Raw genomic sequence first — 15,005 nt, 5'->3', positions numbered from 1 at the left:
AAAGAAGTCCTCTATGTACTCTGAGCCTTAGGGATAGCTTTTACTACATGGGACATGTGCTTCTTGTGACTAGCTCACATTGTAAAAAACAACAAATGTTTACAGTGGCTCACCCAGCAGATCTATGTAGTGGCAGTGAGGTATAGAGTGGGTTTCACTGTGCTGAGAGAGGACCAGCGACCAGGAAGGGAGTCCCTTTGGAAATATACCTTAGAATTGCATACATTTGACAGCCTTAATAGTTTTTTTTTTTTTAGCCTTGAGAAGTAAAGGGACTTGAGCGAGGTCACATGGATGGAACTCAAGCTGAATTCTATAGATTCTGAGCAATTGTCATTATTGTAGTAGCCTTTGGAAGATTCTTGTGTTTAAAACTCTTTCTTGTTCTATGACTGTTCCTTTTTGCTAACATCCTGCTCTTGCTTTGTGGATGCAATTCTTATACAGATTTCTCTGCAGGTGCTAATTGTCATTCTCTTTCCTAAAAATGAACTACTTTTCTAGGGATTGTTCTATTTATTAGTTTTAGTTTTTGTTTGTTAGACAGGGTTTCACTATATAGATGGGACCAGACTGGCCTGGAACTCCATATGACCTTAAACTCTTGATTCTCCTGCCTCAGCCTCCAGAATGCTAGTGCTAGGTGTGCACCATCATGCCTAACTCTTACTTGCCTTTTTTTGTTTAGTTTAGTTTGTTTTGAGACAAGGTCTTGTGGTGGTCCTCCTTCCTCTGCCTTCTAGGTGCTAGGATTACAGGTGTGTAGCACCATGCCCATCAAAGGCTATAATTCTTAATCTTTGGTTTTCATGCCGTTGATTTTTCTGGATCTATATAGAGAGCTTTGGTTGTATACAACTTTAAATGGGAGGCTGGGAGTATTTTTCTGTACAGAGCATCAGAACCAATAGGAGATGATTGGGTAGATGAGTAGATAGATAGATAGATAGATAGATAGATAGATAGATAGATAGATAGATGATAAGGTAATAGATAGATGATAGTTAATTAATCATAGATGACAAGAAGGTCATTAGTGAGTCACCTCACATATATTACTAAAGCTGCATATCCCACAGCAGTCTGTGAGCTGGAGAACCAGAAAGCCAGTCAGTAGTGTTGCTTACTCCTGGGCTGAAGTCATCAGAAACAGGGATGCTGGTGGTGCAGTTCTCGGTCCGAATGCAAGGGTCCAAGACTGAAAGGGCCATAGGTGTAAGTTCCAGGGTCAGACACCTGGAACAGGGATTCTCAGTGTCTTAAGCCAGGTACAAAAAAAGGGAATATAGTTCTAGGAGAGTGTTTTAGTTCATTCTAAATTTTAAATTAGCATCTAAAAGTAACCATCTTACCTGGCATGCTCTCCTTGTACTGCTGTGCAAATGGCTTTGTTTTCTGGATGAATCTCTTCCAAGAATCAAAACAAACAAACAAACAAACACTATCTGGGTGCTCATGCGAGTGGTTGCCTCTGGAAGACTTCTTCAGAAGTCCTGTGGCCAGGAGCAGGGTCCCTATCTTGGTGTTGGGCAGTAGTGTTCACTTAATCAGAAGTGAGTGTTAAGGTGTCCACAGGAATTCTCCTTGCCAACCTTCGTTTTATCTGTTTACAGAAGAGCCGTTGGGGAGGTTGGGGAGCCAAGAGGACATGCTGGTGTGAAGGGAAGCTTCTGGAAAGTTAACAAGGGACAATAGCCCATGGGGAAACATGGGCCACAGCCATTTTTCACTTGGCCTTCTCAGCGGCCTTTCTCCCTCTTATCCCTGTAACTCCCAGCCCTTTGGAATTCTGGGAAGAAGGCCCTATGCCCTCTAGGACTGCTTCCTTCGGTGGCTTCCTTCATTTTCTCTCTTGATCGTCCACACTGGTTTCATCACTGTTTATATCTGGGTACATGTGTGGGGTACACATTATGTGGAAGCCTGAGGTTGATGTCAGGGATCACCTTCCTATCATTCTTGCAAATTTTTCATTGAGGAAGGTCTCTCAATGGAACCCAGAGCTCACTGATGCAGCCTTGCTAGCCCACGAGCCCTGGGGATTCTGTCTCCTCCTTCAGAGGCTGGAGTTGCAGGTGGGCTGCCATAGCCACCTGGCATTGACCTGTGTTCTGAATTCTGCACTTTATACTTGCAGAACAAGAGCTGTAACCACTCCCCAGCCTCCTGTTTGTTTGTTTGTTTGTCTGTTTTTTCCTGGTCTGTTGGCCAATGTCTCTCCCACAGATGGTCTTCCTGCAGTACCCTAACCCCACTAAGAGTTTCTAACTTCACTATATTTAATTTTGTCTTTTCCCCCTAAGACCTTAGGACAAACTCATGGCCTTATGCTTATGAGGCAAGTTCTCTATGACTGAGCTAGATCCTCAACCCCTTCCCCTCATTTGAAAGTATCCCAAGAGGAAAGGAAAATGAACGTTTGTATTTAGAATGTTCCCTAACTTGTCCATTTGACACAGAAGTTTATTCCCTAGTAAGATTATAAAAGAAAGTCAGGCATGGTGACACATGACTTAATCTTAGCACTTGGGAAGCAGAGGCAGGTTGATCTCTGAGTTCAAGGCCACCCTGGTCTACAAATCAAGTTTTAGGATAGCCAGGGTTACACAAAGAAAACCCTGTTTCAAAAAAGCAATAATGGGGGTTGGGGATTTAGCTCAGTGGTTAGAGCGCTTGCCTAGGAAGCGCAAGGCCCTGGGTTCGGGTCCCCAGCTCCAAAAAAAAAAAAAAAAAAAAAAAAAAAAAAAAAAAAAAAAAGCAATGATGATGATGATGATGATGATGATGATGATGGTAGAAAACCAAGAACTGGTGAGATGGCTCTATGGGTAAAGGTGCTTGCTGCTCAGTCTAACACCCTGAATCAAATGGTGGAAGTACAGAACCAAGTTCTGCATGTCCTCTGACCTCCACATGTGTGCTATGGCATGTGTCTATGCTCCCTGCCCCAAATAAATAAGTTGAATCTTAAAATTATAAAGAAAAGAAAATTCCAATTATCAGAGCTGCTTTGGAACTTACTGCCCTACCCCACCACCTACAGGTCACACCCTTGGAGGAACTGGTTCCTCATGGCTTCAACATGGAGCACTATCTCCCAGTGCAGCAGTTCCCAGTGACGCCTCCTGTGCCCTGTCCTCCCAAGAAGGCAGAAACAGTCGAGCCCAAGGCCTGTAAGTAAGGCGGCAGTCCTCATCTTCTGCAGTTTGGGGTGAATATGTGTATTCAAAGGGAAGAGCTGGGGTGGTCAGACATGTCAGGGGAGACCACATAGTAGTCTGTGCTGTAATCCTTGTTTTGTCTTTTGAGACAGGCTTGAAGTTCCTGAAATGGGCTAAGCTGGATGGCCAGGGAGCCCCACAGACTCCCCTCCCCAGCACTAGAATTACCGGCCCACACCACCACACCTGGCTTTGGTTCTGAGGGTTGAACTCAGGTCCCAAGCGAAACTGTCTCTCCCATAATCCTCATTTCTAAGAGGAATGTTGTGGAATTGCTGACTCCTTTCCAAGGTTAACGTGTAGCAGAGAGAATGCTAGCAAGCACTCTGATTCTTTATTAAAAACAAGGCTAGAGGCAGGAGGGGTAAAGAAATGTTCAGAGTGGAAGAGAGTGTCCTGCTGCTGGGTATCCAGGGCCGGTCTGCAGATACCTAAGTCTCGGATATCAGGCTTCCCCTCTGCTCTTTCCCTTGTTTGTTTTGTGCCCTCTGCTCTGGGCCCTGGGCCCTGGTCAGGCACTGCCACTGTTAATGTGGCTGCAAGGCCCATCTGCCATCCTCCCCATCCCAGCTCCTCTCTAGCCTCCGTTCCTGTCACACTCTCATGCTCACGTTTCCTGCAGACACTGGCCTCTGTGCTGTACCTTGGTGCTGTAGCCAGCTGGTGGACTTGACCAGGTAGGACAGAGTAGGACCTGGCCATGTCCTTGCCAGACTCCACAGGCTCACGAGGACATGTTTAGTCTCTTAGTAATCCAGTCCCACTCAGCAACCTGAGAAAGATGGTGACAAGACCGTGCTATGAAGTCGATGGTAATTTTTTTTTCAGTCAGGGTCTCCTGTCTTGCCTTGAGCTTTCTGTATAGCTAAGGCTTGCCTGGAACTTTTTTTTTTTTTTTTTTTTTTTGGAGCTGAGGACTGAACCCAGGGCCTTGCGCTTGCTAGGCAAGCGCTCTACCACTGAGCTAAATCCCCAACCCCTTGCCTGGAACTTTTGAACTGAGTGCTATGACTGTAGGCCTGCACTTTCATACCCAGTTTATTGGCTGGTGGAGATTGAAGCCAAGGCTTTCCAAATGCTAGGCAAGTGCTCTGCCACCTAAGATTCTGCAGCCCCAGCCCAGATGGAGTCAACATCGAGATCATCTCCCCCTCTCTCTCTCCCTCTCCCCTCCCTCTTCCTTCCTGTCCCTTTTCCTCTCTTTCCCTCAATCTCCATCCTTTTGTCCCTCCCCCTCTCCCTCCCCCTTCCTCCTCCCTTTCTTTCCGTTAAGCAATAAATGTCTTTATCAGATGAACCTAGGTGTTTTTAGGTTTTCAATGGGAATATTCTTGTTTCAGGTTCTCCCAGAGATTATCTGGAAATGTTTATCTTTCCAGTTCTGCTCCCCGGAATGGCCAACTTGCTTCACCAAGCAAAGAGAGAAAAATGTTTTGAGGTCAGTGGTTTGGTGCGATGTTCACATTTTTGAATTCTTGCCCATTCATTTCAGTCTGATGGCAGCCCATGATCATTGGGTTACTATTCTCAAAAATGATCCCTTTGACAAGGAAGCCCGAGTATGGGCCATTTGTCTCCTGCCTCCTGCCCTGCCACAGCACCTAGTCCTATGTAAATGCACTATACTCTGTATATAGTACTCATCTAGTCCTATGTAAATGCACTATACTCTGTATATAGTACTCATCTAGTCCTATGTAAATGCACTATACTCTGTATATAGTACTCATCTAGTACTATGTAAATGCACATACCCTGCTAACTCTGGCCACCTGGGCCCCTGAGAGGTTTTCTCCCAGTTGACCCTCTTGCCTACCCTTTTCCTGGGCAATTTGGCATCAAGCAGGTCTTAGTTCTTCTGTTCCTGTTTGTTGTGAGTGCTATTTAACACTTTGTGTCCTACTTTCATTTCTGTTGCTGTGACAAAACCCTTACAAGAATGTAGCATAGGGGAGGAAAAAGTTTATCACAGCGGAGGAATCACAATACAGGACCTTGAAGCAGTTCTTTTCTTACCATACCCACAGCAGAGAGAAACCAGTGCATCCAGGACCACTTGCTTCCAGCTAGCTTTCTCCTCTCTCAAACTGTTGAGGGGCTCCTGATTAGGGAATGGTGTTGCCCACAGTGGACTGAGTCTTCCTACATCAATTAACAGTGAAGGAAGGCAGTCTTCCACAGACATGCCCACTGCCCAATCTGGTGTAGATAATTCTTTATTAAGACTGATTTGAGGTGATTCTCGGTTGTGTCAAGTGACAATTACAGCTAGTAGTACATTGTGCTTACTTCTTAATTGCCTCTGGATTGATCCTGCTCTTCTGGCCTCTCCTTCCTCCATTTTTTGCTAACTTTTTTACTAATGTTGGTTTAGGTTTGGAGGTTTTAGAGCAGGTTGTTATAGTTTGTTGTTGTTGTTTTGTTTTGTTATTTGCTGGTTGGTTTGTAAACAGGATCTTATGTACTCCAGGCCATCTTCAAAGTCCTTATCTTTAACTCTTTATCTTCCTGCCTCAGCTCCTCAACTGATGAAAATTCTATGCCATTACTCCCAGCCTCTGTGCTAACTTCTCTGGGAAAGGTCTGATATGCATCAGGTGCTCAGTAAACGTACTTATTACTGTGCTGGAGTGACTTAAGTCCACTGACGGATCCTGTCAGAGCCTGCACAGAGCACCTCAGGGCCCTTTGTCTCTGCTTCTCACTGGAGGACTGTTTTCCACAATTTTGAAATCTAGACTTTTGAATGTCCCCCACTATTTTGTGAACTTTCCCTAGGGCAACACAAATACTCTGCTACCCTAGATAGGGAACCAATGATCATACAATGTAATGATTTCAGCAGAGTCCAGCTTGGCCAACCAATGTTTACTGAGTTTACTTACTGAATATGGATAAGGAATATGGATAAGGAGTTACTAACAGGAGCGTGGGTGACCCCAAAGTAGTCACATTATTGCAATGTGTCACCCCAGTATGGATGGCAACTCCCCCATAGCTATTTAGACATGACACACTATATTTTAGCACCTGCAGCTTGGGAGGGGAAGGTACCTGAAGAGGTGGCTGGAATCTTAGGTGAGGGTCTAATAACCCTCCCCAGCCCCTCCTTCTGTGAAGAAACAACAAGCCTGACCTTGAGTATGTCCTGTGGGTGGTTTCAGCTGCTCCCATGGAGATGGCAGTGGCCACTGTGCTTGGAGGACAGAGGTCCACAGCACCCACAGGAGGATAAATGAGTAACAACACCAACTGTTGGTCGAGTGCTTGTTCTGCACCAGACTCTTCACTAAGAGCCTCATCGTCCTTTATTTCAGCGCTCACGTCAGCCCCAGGAGTTTCTTGGAGTTAGTATTGTCTATGTCCTGTGGGTGCGAAAGGAAAGGATACAGAGCTCACAGTATGCTCAAGGCGAGTGGCAGAACCAATCCAGTTCAGATGAATTGACTTAAAACGGGACCGTGACAGTAGGCAGTTGACGAAGCCTGCAGTCTGTCTGTAATCACAGTCAATGAATGGCATCACCCCACATGGTTGGCCTTCTGCCCCCAGAGGGTCATTTTCTGAGACAAACTGGTCTTCCTTCGGTGTCATTTCTCTATGCTGTGGAGATAGTTTCCATGTGCTTGATACAATGTTTGGCTTTTTGTTTAGTGTGACCTCGATGTTACCCTTGTCCCCTTGCCTCCTTACTGTGACTGGCTCTATGCTGACTCCCCCAGTTACTCACCCCTTGGAGTTGACAGACATAATGTTCTTCCTGGCAGGCTCTCCATGGCAATTGTGTCTTCACTTGAAGGAACAATAACTTAAAAGTCATCAGCCCTATTTGTGGGTTTGTTTGGTTTCCACTTTGTTTTGTTTCTTGAGGCAGGGCCTCCTGTAGGCCGAGCTGGCTCCATTTACCCTGTGGCCAAGGATGACCTTGGATCTTCCTGCTTCTACCTCCTGAGTGCATGGACCACACATGTATGCTGCCATGTCTGATTGTAAGCATTGCTGGGGATCAAAGCCAGAGTTTTATGCATGCTAGGCTGTGCTCTACCAACAGAGTGGTTTCCCTACCCTTCTGGTAGGAGTTGGCATGGCATAGTGCCTCAGCTTTCTGTCACTGTAGTGAAATACCTGAGATAATCAGCTAGTAGAGAGGAAAGGTGAGCTAGTTTTTTTTTTTTTAAGATTTATTTATTTATTATATATAGTATAGTGTAGATGTCTTCAGACACACCAGAAGAGAGCATCAGAGCCCATTACAGATGGTCATGAGCCACCATGTGGTTGCTGGGATTTGAACTCAGGACCTCTGGAAGAGCAGTCAGTGCTCTTAACCACTGAGCCATCTCTCCAGCCCAGGTGAGCTAGTTTTAGCTCAGTGTTGGCAGTTCCCCTGCATGATCAGCTCACTGTTGATTGGTGCCAGGCAGCACACAATAGTGGCAGCAGATGGCAGAGTGAAGCCACTCACATCAAAAGTTAGAGAGCAGAGAGAAGGTGTTGGAGTTCCACAGTCCCTTTTGATGACACACCCAGTGACCCGACTTCCCATTAGATCCTGCTCTCCCTACAGCACCATCACAGGGGCCTCTTTGAACTCATGGACTACCATATCACTTAACAATGGCACATCCACATGACGAAGCCAAGAGCCCCCAGCCTGGCTCTCAAGGCCTTCTCCACTCCCCTTCCTTTCTCCCCTTCCTCCAGCTCTGGCTCTCTTCCCTAGGCAATTATCCCCACCCAGTACCAGCCTCCCAGCTACAGGGCCTCTGTGCATTTGCTCCTCCTTATTTAGAAAGCACTCCTTGTGCTCATCTCTTCTGCATATTTAAGCACTACTTGTTTTCTAGACTCAGCTGCAGGATCATCTCCCAGGCTCCCAGTTCTCTGGAGGCCAAAGGAGAGGAACTGATCTCGGCTCAGATCTCAGGGTACCCATCTGTTCCTCATTCTATGGTAAATTCAGAGAGCTTTAATTAAGACATTCTTAACCACATACATTTAATTTTACACATGCCTGCCTCCCCAGCTATTTTAAGTGTCCTGAGGACAGATTCCCTGTCTTGGTTTTATACTTGTCAATGTTTAGTAATACCCTACCCAGCCTATGGTGAGCACAGAGTTGGTCCTCCATGAGTGCACATAACACAGTTGGATGTCAAAGATGTACAGTTGTTGCCATGTCCCTGGCCAACACTTTTCGGAAGGCCATTCTGTTGGACTTATTTCCCAGAGAGAAGTCCTAGACAGGCGAGGGAGCAAGATATTTGTTTTCGAGTTTCAGTCAGGAGTGGGAGAAAGCTCAGTGGCCAGCAAATGGTCCAGCCTGATCCCCTAACAGTAATTAAGAGTCAGTAAATCCGGCCTTGGTGAAGAGCAAGTCTCTGGTGTCATGGTTCCATAATTTTGAAGTCTGCCTCTAATAGGTGTGGTGCTTCACATCTTCTGCCTCAGCTTCTTAGGACAAGGCAGGGGCTGGTCTCGTCAGTTTGGGATGAAGATGTCTCAAAAAGAAAAAAAAAAAAGGGCAAGAGTACACAGCTCAGTAGCACAGCTCTTGCTGTGCATGTACAAGGCTCTGGGGTTCAAACCCCAGCACCAAAGTGGGAAAAGCACCATGGCTGCTGGGCTGCTCTGCCTCAAAGGCCTTGAAGTGAACCTCTGGGAAACTGGTGGCTTTCATCTTCTGAGTCTCCATAGCTTCAAAGCTGTGAAGTGAGGACAGTCACAGTGCTGGCCAAGGGGATTCTGAGGATGATGAAACAAGGCAGCCGTACAGTGTTCAGTGCAGACCTGAACCTGCAGAGATCTCAATAAATACTAACTCCATATCAACTTAGTGTCCTGTACAACAAATACATGTTAGATGTGACCTCCCTCTTGTGCCAGGTTCCTGGTGTGACTTAGCACTGGGTCCTAGTCCAAGGAGGGATGGGGGCAGGGAGAACCAGCTCTATGATGGCAATAAATTAGGTTTATTGGATAACTTCATGGGGAAGAAAAGAGGGTCTCCTTCATACCTGTCAATCAATACCTCATCGAGCGCTAGAAGCTTCTGTCTTCATCAAGCTGGATCCTGGCGGTTCTACTCTGGCTCTCAGCTTGCACAGATGCTCAGCAAAGCCAAACCCCAGCGCTGGGCTTCCTCCTAAGTCAGCTATCATCTGTGCTCCTTTGGCATAGAAGGGGGGCAAGAGTGTGGTCTCTTCCACCCACATAAGGTGCAGTGGGTCGTCTCCTCATTGCGTTGTAGGAAACACTGAGTTTTGCCACATGGGCCTTGTGCTTTCAAACTGAGGCAGTTCAATGCTTTCCCCTACCTTGCTACTCCACACCCAGGCAGGCCGCAATGAACAGTGTTTTCATTAGCGTGCAGCTTTGCTGAGGTAGACTGTAAATCAAAAAGGACAGAGATGTGTGAGAGCGATTCCAGTATTACAGCAGGGAAGACTCTCCCCCTTTGTTTTGCTCGCTGCTATAGTAGCCACTGGAAATAGAGAGACGGCCGAGGTGGCTCAGCCAAAAAAATGTCCTCTGTGTAAACTTGAAGACCTGTGTTCAATCCCCAGCGCCTATGTAAAATCCTGGCATGCCCTTGTCTAGCAACCTGCCTTGCCAATAGGTAAGCCCCAGGCCCCAGTGAGAGGCCCTGTCTCAAAAAACAAGATGGCAGCCACTTGTGGAGGAATGGCACCTGAAGCTGTCTTCACATTTCCACCCTGCCCCCCAGACATGCACATATGCACCTCAAACAGATAAAATCGAAGGAGGAGAAGCAATGAGGAAGTGAGAGGCACTGTCCTTGTCTTGACTTCTTGTTGGCAGCCCATCAGTACTGACCAAAGTGCTTGGCATTCATCAGCTAATTCCACCCTGTGAAGAACTTTCTAAACTAAGCCCCTTTCTTCCCACCCCTCTCGGAGGAAGGTCTGAGAACTCAGATTCATTTTTACCTGGGTTCACCCAGCTATTGAGTGACAGAGGACACCTTAGGTGAGCCCAAGCGTGGGCTCCTGTCTCTCCTGGTAGACAGAATGCAGGCTGCACTCAGCACAGCTCCTGGAAATGCTGACACTTCCCCTCACCACTGTTTTCAGGGAGACAGATGGCTACTGGCCTTAGGAGATGAAGGCTAAGCTGTTTGGATTCTTTCTGCTCACTAGCTCAATGGCTTCCACTCACTACTTACTTGTGTTCTCTCTAGGATCTGCCCTTCCCTCTCTGTGGTGGTAAACAGATGCCAGGTACCGCTGGGTGGAGCGAGGGTGAGGCTGGGGTGCCTGGGGCGTGGAGCTCTCTCCCAGGCTGCTGTTCTTCCTGTACTCTTACTGCTGAATGAGAAGTCAGATGACCTCTCTGTCACCTTTCCAGAATCCTCCCCAACAACATCCCCACCTCTCTCTTTCCCTTCTTCCCTCCCCCCCCAATCCCTCTCCCTGAGCTAGACTGGCTGACCACTGAGTCCCCCAGTGATAAGGGTAAACACATGCACCACTGTGCCCAGCCACGTGTGTCCTGGGGAGCTGACCTTAGGTTCTCATGTGTGCAGCAAGCGTTTTACCCACTGAGCCATCTCCCTGGTCCTGCGCTGTTTCATATCCTGCTGCTGGTTGGAGTAGATTAAGTGTACCATAGCCTTTTATTAAATTGAACACAGGATGGGATATGATAAAACAACAAAATGCCCACAATGGAGTCTTAGACTGCAAACTTATACAGCACATCTGCAGGTGGGACTGGCGACATGGCTCAGTGAATAAGAGTGCTTATTATGCAAGTGCCTGAGTTCAATGCCGGCATATGCCACATACAGTTGCTCAGGCAGATGCAAGCCTGGTATATACCACACACAGATGCACAGACAGGTGCAAGCCTGGATCTACCACACACAGATGCACAGGTAGGTGCAAGCCTGGATCTACCACACACAGATGCACAGGCAGGTGCAAGCCTGGATCTACCACACACAGATGCACAGGCAGGTGCAAACCTGGTATATACCACACACGGATGTACAGGCAGGTGCAAGCCTGGATCTACCACACACAGATGCACAGGCAGGTGCAAGCCTGGATCTACCACACACAGATGCACAGGCAGGTGCAAGCCTGGATCTACCACACACAGATGCACAGGCAGGTGCAAGCCTGGATCTACCACACACAGATGCACAGGCAGGTGCAAACCTGGTATATACCACACACAGATGCATAGACATGTGCAAAGCCTGGATCTACCACACACAGATGCACAGACATGTGCAAAGCCTGGATCTACCACACACAGATGCACAGACATGTGCAAACCTGGTATATATCACACACACAGATGCACAGGCAGGTGCAAGCCTGGATCTACTACACACAGATGCACAGGCAGATGCAAGCCTGGTATATACCACACACAGATGCACAGACAGGTGCAAGCCTGGATCTACCACACACAGATGCACAGACATGTGCAAACCTGGTATATATCACACACACAGATGCACAGGCAGGTGCAAGCCTGGATCTACTACACACAGATGCACAGGCAGATGCAAGCCTGGTATATACCACACACAGATGCACAGACAGGTGCAAGCCTGGATCTACCACACACAGATGCACAGGCAGGTGCAAGCCTGGATCTACCACACACAGATGCACAGACAGGTGCAAGCCTGGATCTACCACACACAGATGCACAGGCAGGCACACACATACAAGGGGACCATGGAGCCCTGGCACTACTGATACAGAGTAACCTCCCAGGACCTGGACCTAGCCTGAAAGCCACAGACACTAGTAAACTCTGTGCCGTGTGGAGAGTGATGGAAGAGTTGTTCTAACCTCTGTCTTGTGTGTCTGACGTTTTTCACAAGATTAACTGGAGAGGAACAGCCAAGAGTGGAGCAGAGGCTGGAACTCTTTCGGGACCGAGGGCGGCTGTGCTCACATTCTCTTCTTTACTCTGCTGCTGCTTGTCTAAGTTACACACTTTAGAGGGTATGAAACCATCTAAAAGAGCTGTAATTAAGATTTTATATTGAAGGCTGCCTATCTAACGTTTCAGTAATAACTTTGAAACTAAGGGGCAAACACCAGTTTTCAGCTCCAGGCAATGACGAACCACTTTCAAAGAATGCAAGGTGTTTCTATGTGTATTAGAGGTTAACGAGGCAGGCCTGTGCCAACTTGTACTTCATCTTTAGCACTCAGCTGATGAGCTGTGGCAGAGTAAATAGAAACTCTCTAAACATCAGATGTCAATACCAGTATCTGGACTAGGAGCTGGAGGTAGAGGGGAGAATTGAGAGCTGTTGTAAGACAGGGTTTCTCTATGTAGCCCTGACTGTCCTGGAACTCACCTTTGTCAATGAGGCTGGCTTCAGAGATTTGCCTGTCTCTGCCTTCCGAGTGCTGGAATTAAAGGTGTGTGCTGCCACCACTCAGAAAATATGGGCTCTTAAGAGTAGTTTATCTGCAAGAACGGATCAATGTCGAAGGCAAGCCCAGAATCTCATTAAACCATCTATTTGTGTATGATCTTAAATAATCTGAATTTGAGGATGGAGAGCTGGCACAGCAGTCAAGAGCACTTGTTCTTGCAGAGGGACATGAGTTCAGATCTCAGCACCAATGTCAGGTAGCTCACAACTGTCTGTAACTCCAGCTCCAGGGGATCCGATGCTCTCTCCTGTCCTCTTTGGGCACCTGCATGCATGTGGAGCACGAGTGTGCATGCATACATCTGGCGCGTGAGCGTGCATGCACACACACACACACACACACACACACACACACACACACACACACACACCCCTGAGCCTCCTGTGACTAGGAGGAAGCATGCCAATAATACCATGTCCTTAGTAGTTCTCATGGGTACCAAGGAATGTTAGCTTCTTGCCCTCCTCCCAGGATGCTCAGGTGTTTTGAGAACCACATGTGTCCAAGGCAAATGAATCGATGTTCGCTTTTTCTGCTTTAGGATTTCTCAAGTAATTAAGTACGACTGTCTCCATTTCTCCCTGCCCTGGTTATGTGATCTTTGGCTGGACTCTTTTCGAAGGTTTAAAAATACCATTATTTCTGCCTCCACATTTGTCATCTGCAAGTGGAATGCCTGCTATTCTGATTCGCCTTTTCCACCCAGCTGTCCCCCTCGTCCCGTCACTGGGCATGGAAGCTTCACTGAGCAGCAAGCAGCTATCAAACAAGCTCACCCAGCTGGGGCTTCTCTGTCTGTCACAAGCCACCAAGCCGCATCCGAATGGCTCTGAAACAGTGGCATCACTCATGGCTCACTGGGACCCTTGACATTTTATCTTGATATGGCTCAAGAAGAATCGCTGACTTGCAATTTGCTCTTAAAATGGCGACTTAGCTTATTTTTGCTTGGTTTCCTTGTTTTCTGTTCTGCTTCATAGCGTGGCTCCAATGTAGCTAAATGTTTACTGGGTGGGTGGATGGCTGGGTAAGTGGATGAATGCTGTCAGGCCCTGTTTTGAAGATTGCAATTAAGTGACTTAAGCACTTTGTGGAGGCTGAAAGCCTTTTGTTAATCTGCTGTAGCTATTACGCACAAGAGGCATTTTCTTCTTTTTACAAATCTTTGTGTGTATATGTGTGTGATGAACCTGTGTGCTTGTAAGTACTGGCATGGACGTGCCATAGCACATGCATGGAGGTCAGCATACAACATTAGGCGTCAGTCCTTACTTTCTGACTTTTTGGGACAGGGTCTCTTGTCTACCGCTGTATAAGCCAAGGTACCTGGCTGGCAAGCTTCTGGGGATTCTCCTCTCTGTCTCTCACCTCATAGTTGGGGAGCTGGAACTACAGATACAGGTCCTTCTGCCCCAGTTTTATGTGGGTGCTAAGGATCCTAACTCGAGTCTTTGTGCTTATGTACCAAACGCTTTACCATTAGACTGAAACTTCTCCAAGGCCCCGTAAGCAGTAATTTTTTAACTGGACCTGCAGGGGATTGGATTTACTGTTTCTTAATGGAGTTAAATGGTGGAGATTGGCAAGGCATATACAAGTGTACCTGTGCAAGCATCTGTGTGTGTGTGTGTGTGTGTGTGTTACAAATGGAAGGAAGTTAGGTCATTGGGTGTGACCATCTCACACTTTTTGCTCCCTATTGTCATGAGCTAAACAGCCTGTTTGTGCCAGCTTCTGCTACGATTTACTCTGCCACAGCTTATAGGCTGAAATATTTACTCGAGTGAGACAAATACGTCTTCCCTTCTTCAAGTAGTTCATCAAGGATTATTCTGGTATGCCCACAGGTTTGTAACATTATTTGTAAGAGTGTTTTATTCTCAGCCAGCAGGAGTGAAGGCCTTTAGATTTCTCCCCATTCCCATGTCTCCTCCTCCTCCACCGCTTCCTCCTCCATCTCCTCCCTCCCTTTTTGTGAGACCGTCTTACTATGTAGCCCTGGGTGTTTTGGAACTCACCATATAGACCATGATGGCCTTAAACTCAAAGATCTGCTTGCCTCTGCCTCCTAAGTGCTGGGATTAAAGGGGTATGGCAACATATCCACCCATTTCTCCCTTTCTGTCCTGCTTCAGGGACGCCCACTTCCTGGTTCATAGATAGTACAGCTCCCTTCCCTGACATGTGCAACTTTGTTTTTCAAGACGTGGTTTCATGCAGCTCAGGTTGGGTTCTAATCACTATGTAGCGGAGGATGGCCTTGAACTCCTACTCTTGCTCCACTCTCCTTGTGCTAGGTTTACAGGCAAGCGCTCCATGCTCCTCTGAAGGCGCCATTAATCTGTGTCCTGTG

At 47.1% G+C, this 15,005-nt stretch overlaps 1 protein-coding gene across 3 annotated transcripts in view; it reads left to right on the top strand.

Annotated features, from left to right (window-relative positions):
- Positions 1 to 15,005, top strand: part of Iqck (IQ motif containing K) — a 117,854-nt gene that overhangs the window by 16,565 nt on the left and 86,284 nt on the right. For all 3 annotated transcript variants that reach the window (XM_032892799.1, XM_032892798.1, XM_032892800.1), the window contains exons 3-4: positions 3,044 to 3,173; positions 4,562 to 4,659. In XM_032892799.1, coding sequence (XP_032748690.1) covers positions 3,044 to 3,173; positions 4,562 to 4,659 — 228 coding nt within the window. The remainder of the gene's footprint in view (positions 1 to 3,043; positions 3,174 to 4,561; positions 4,660 to 15,005) is intronic.

This window comes from Rattus rattus, chromosome 2, assembly GCF_011064425.1.
Source record: "Rattus rattus isolate New Zealand chromosome 2, Rrattus_CSIRO_v1, whole genome shotgun sequence".
Classification (NCBI taxonomy): Eukaryota; Metazoa; Chordata; class Mammalia; order Rodentia; family Muridae; genus Rattus; species Rattus rattus.
This window is presented reverse-complemented; position numbering and strand designations above follow the sequence as displayed.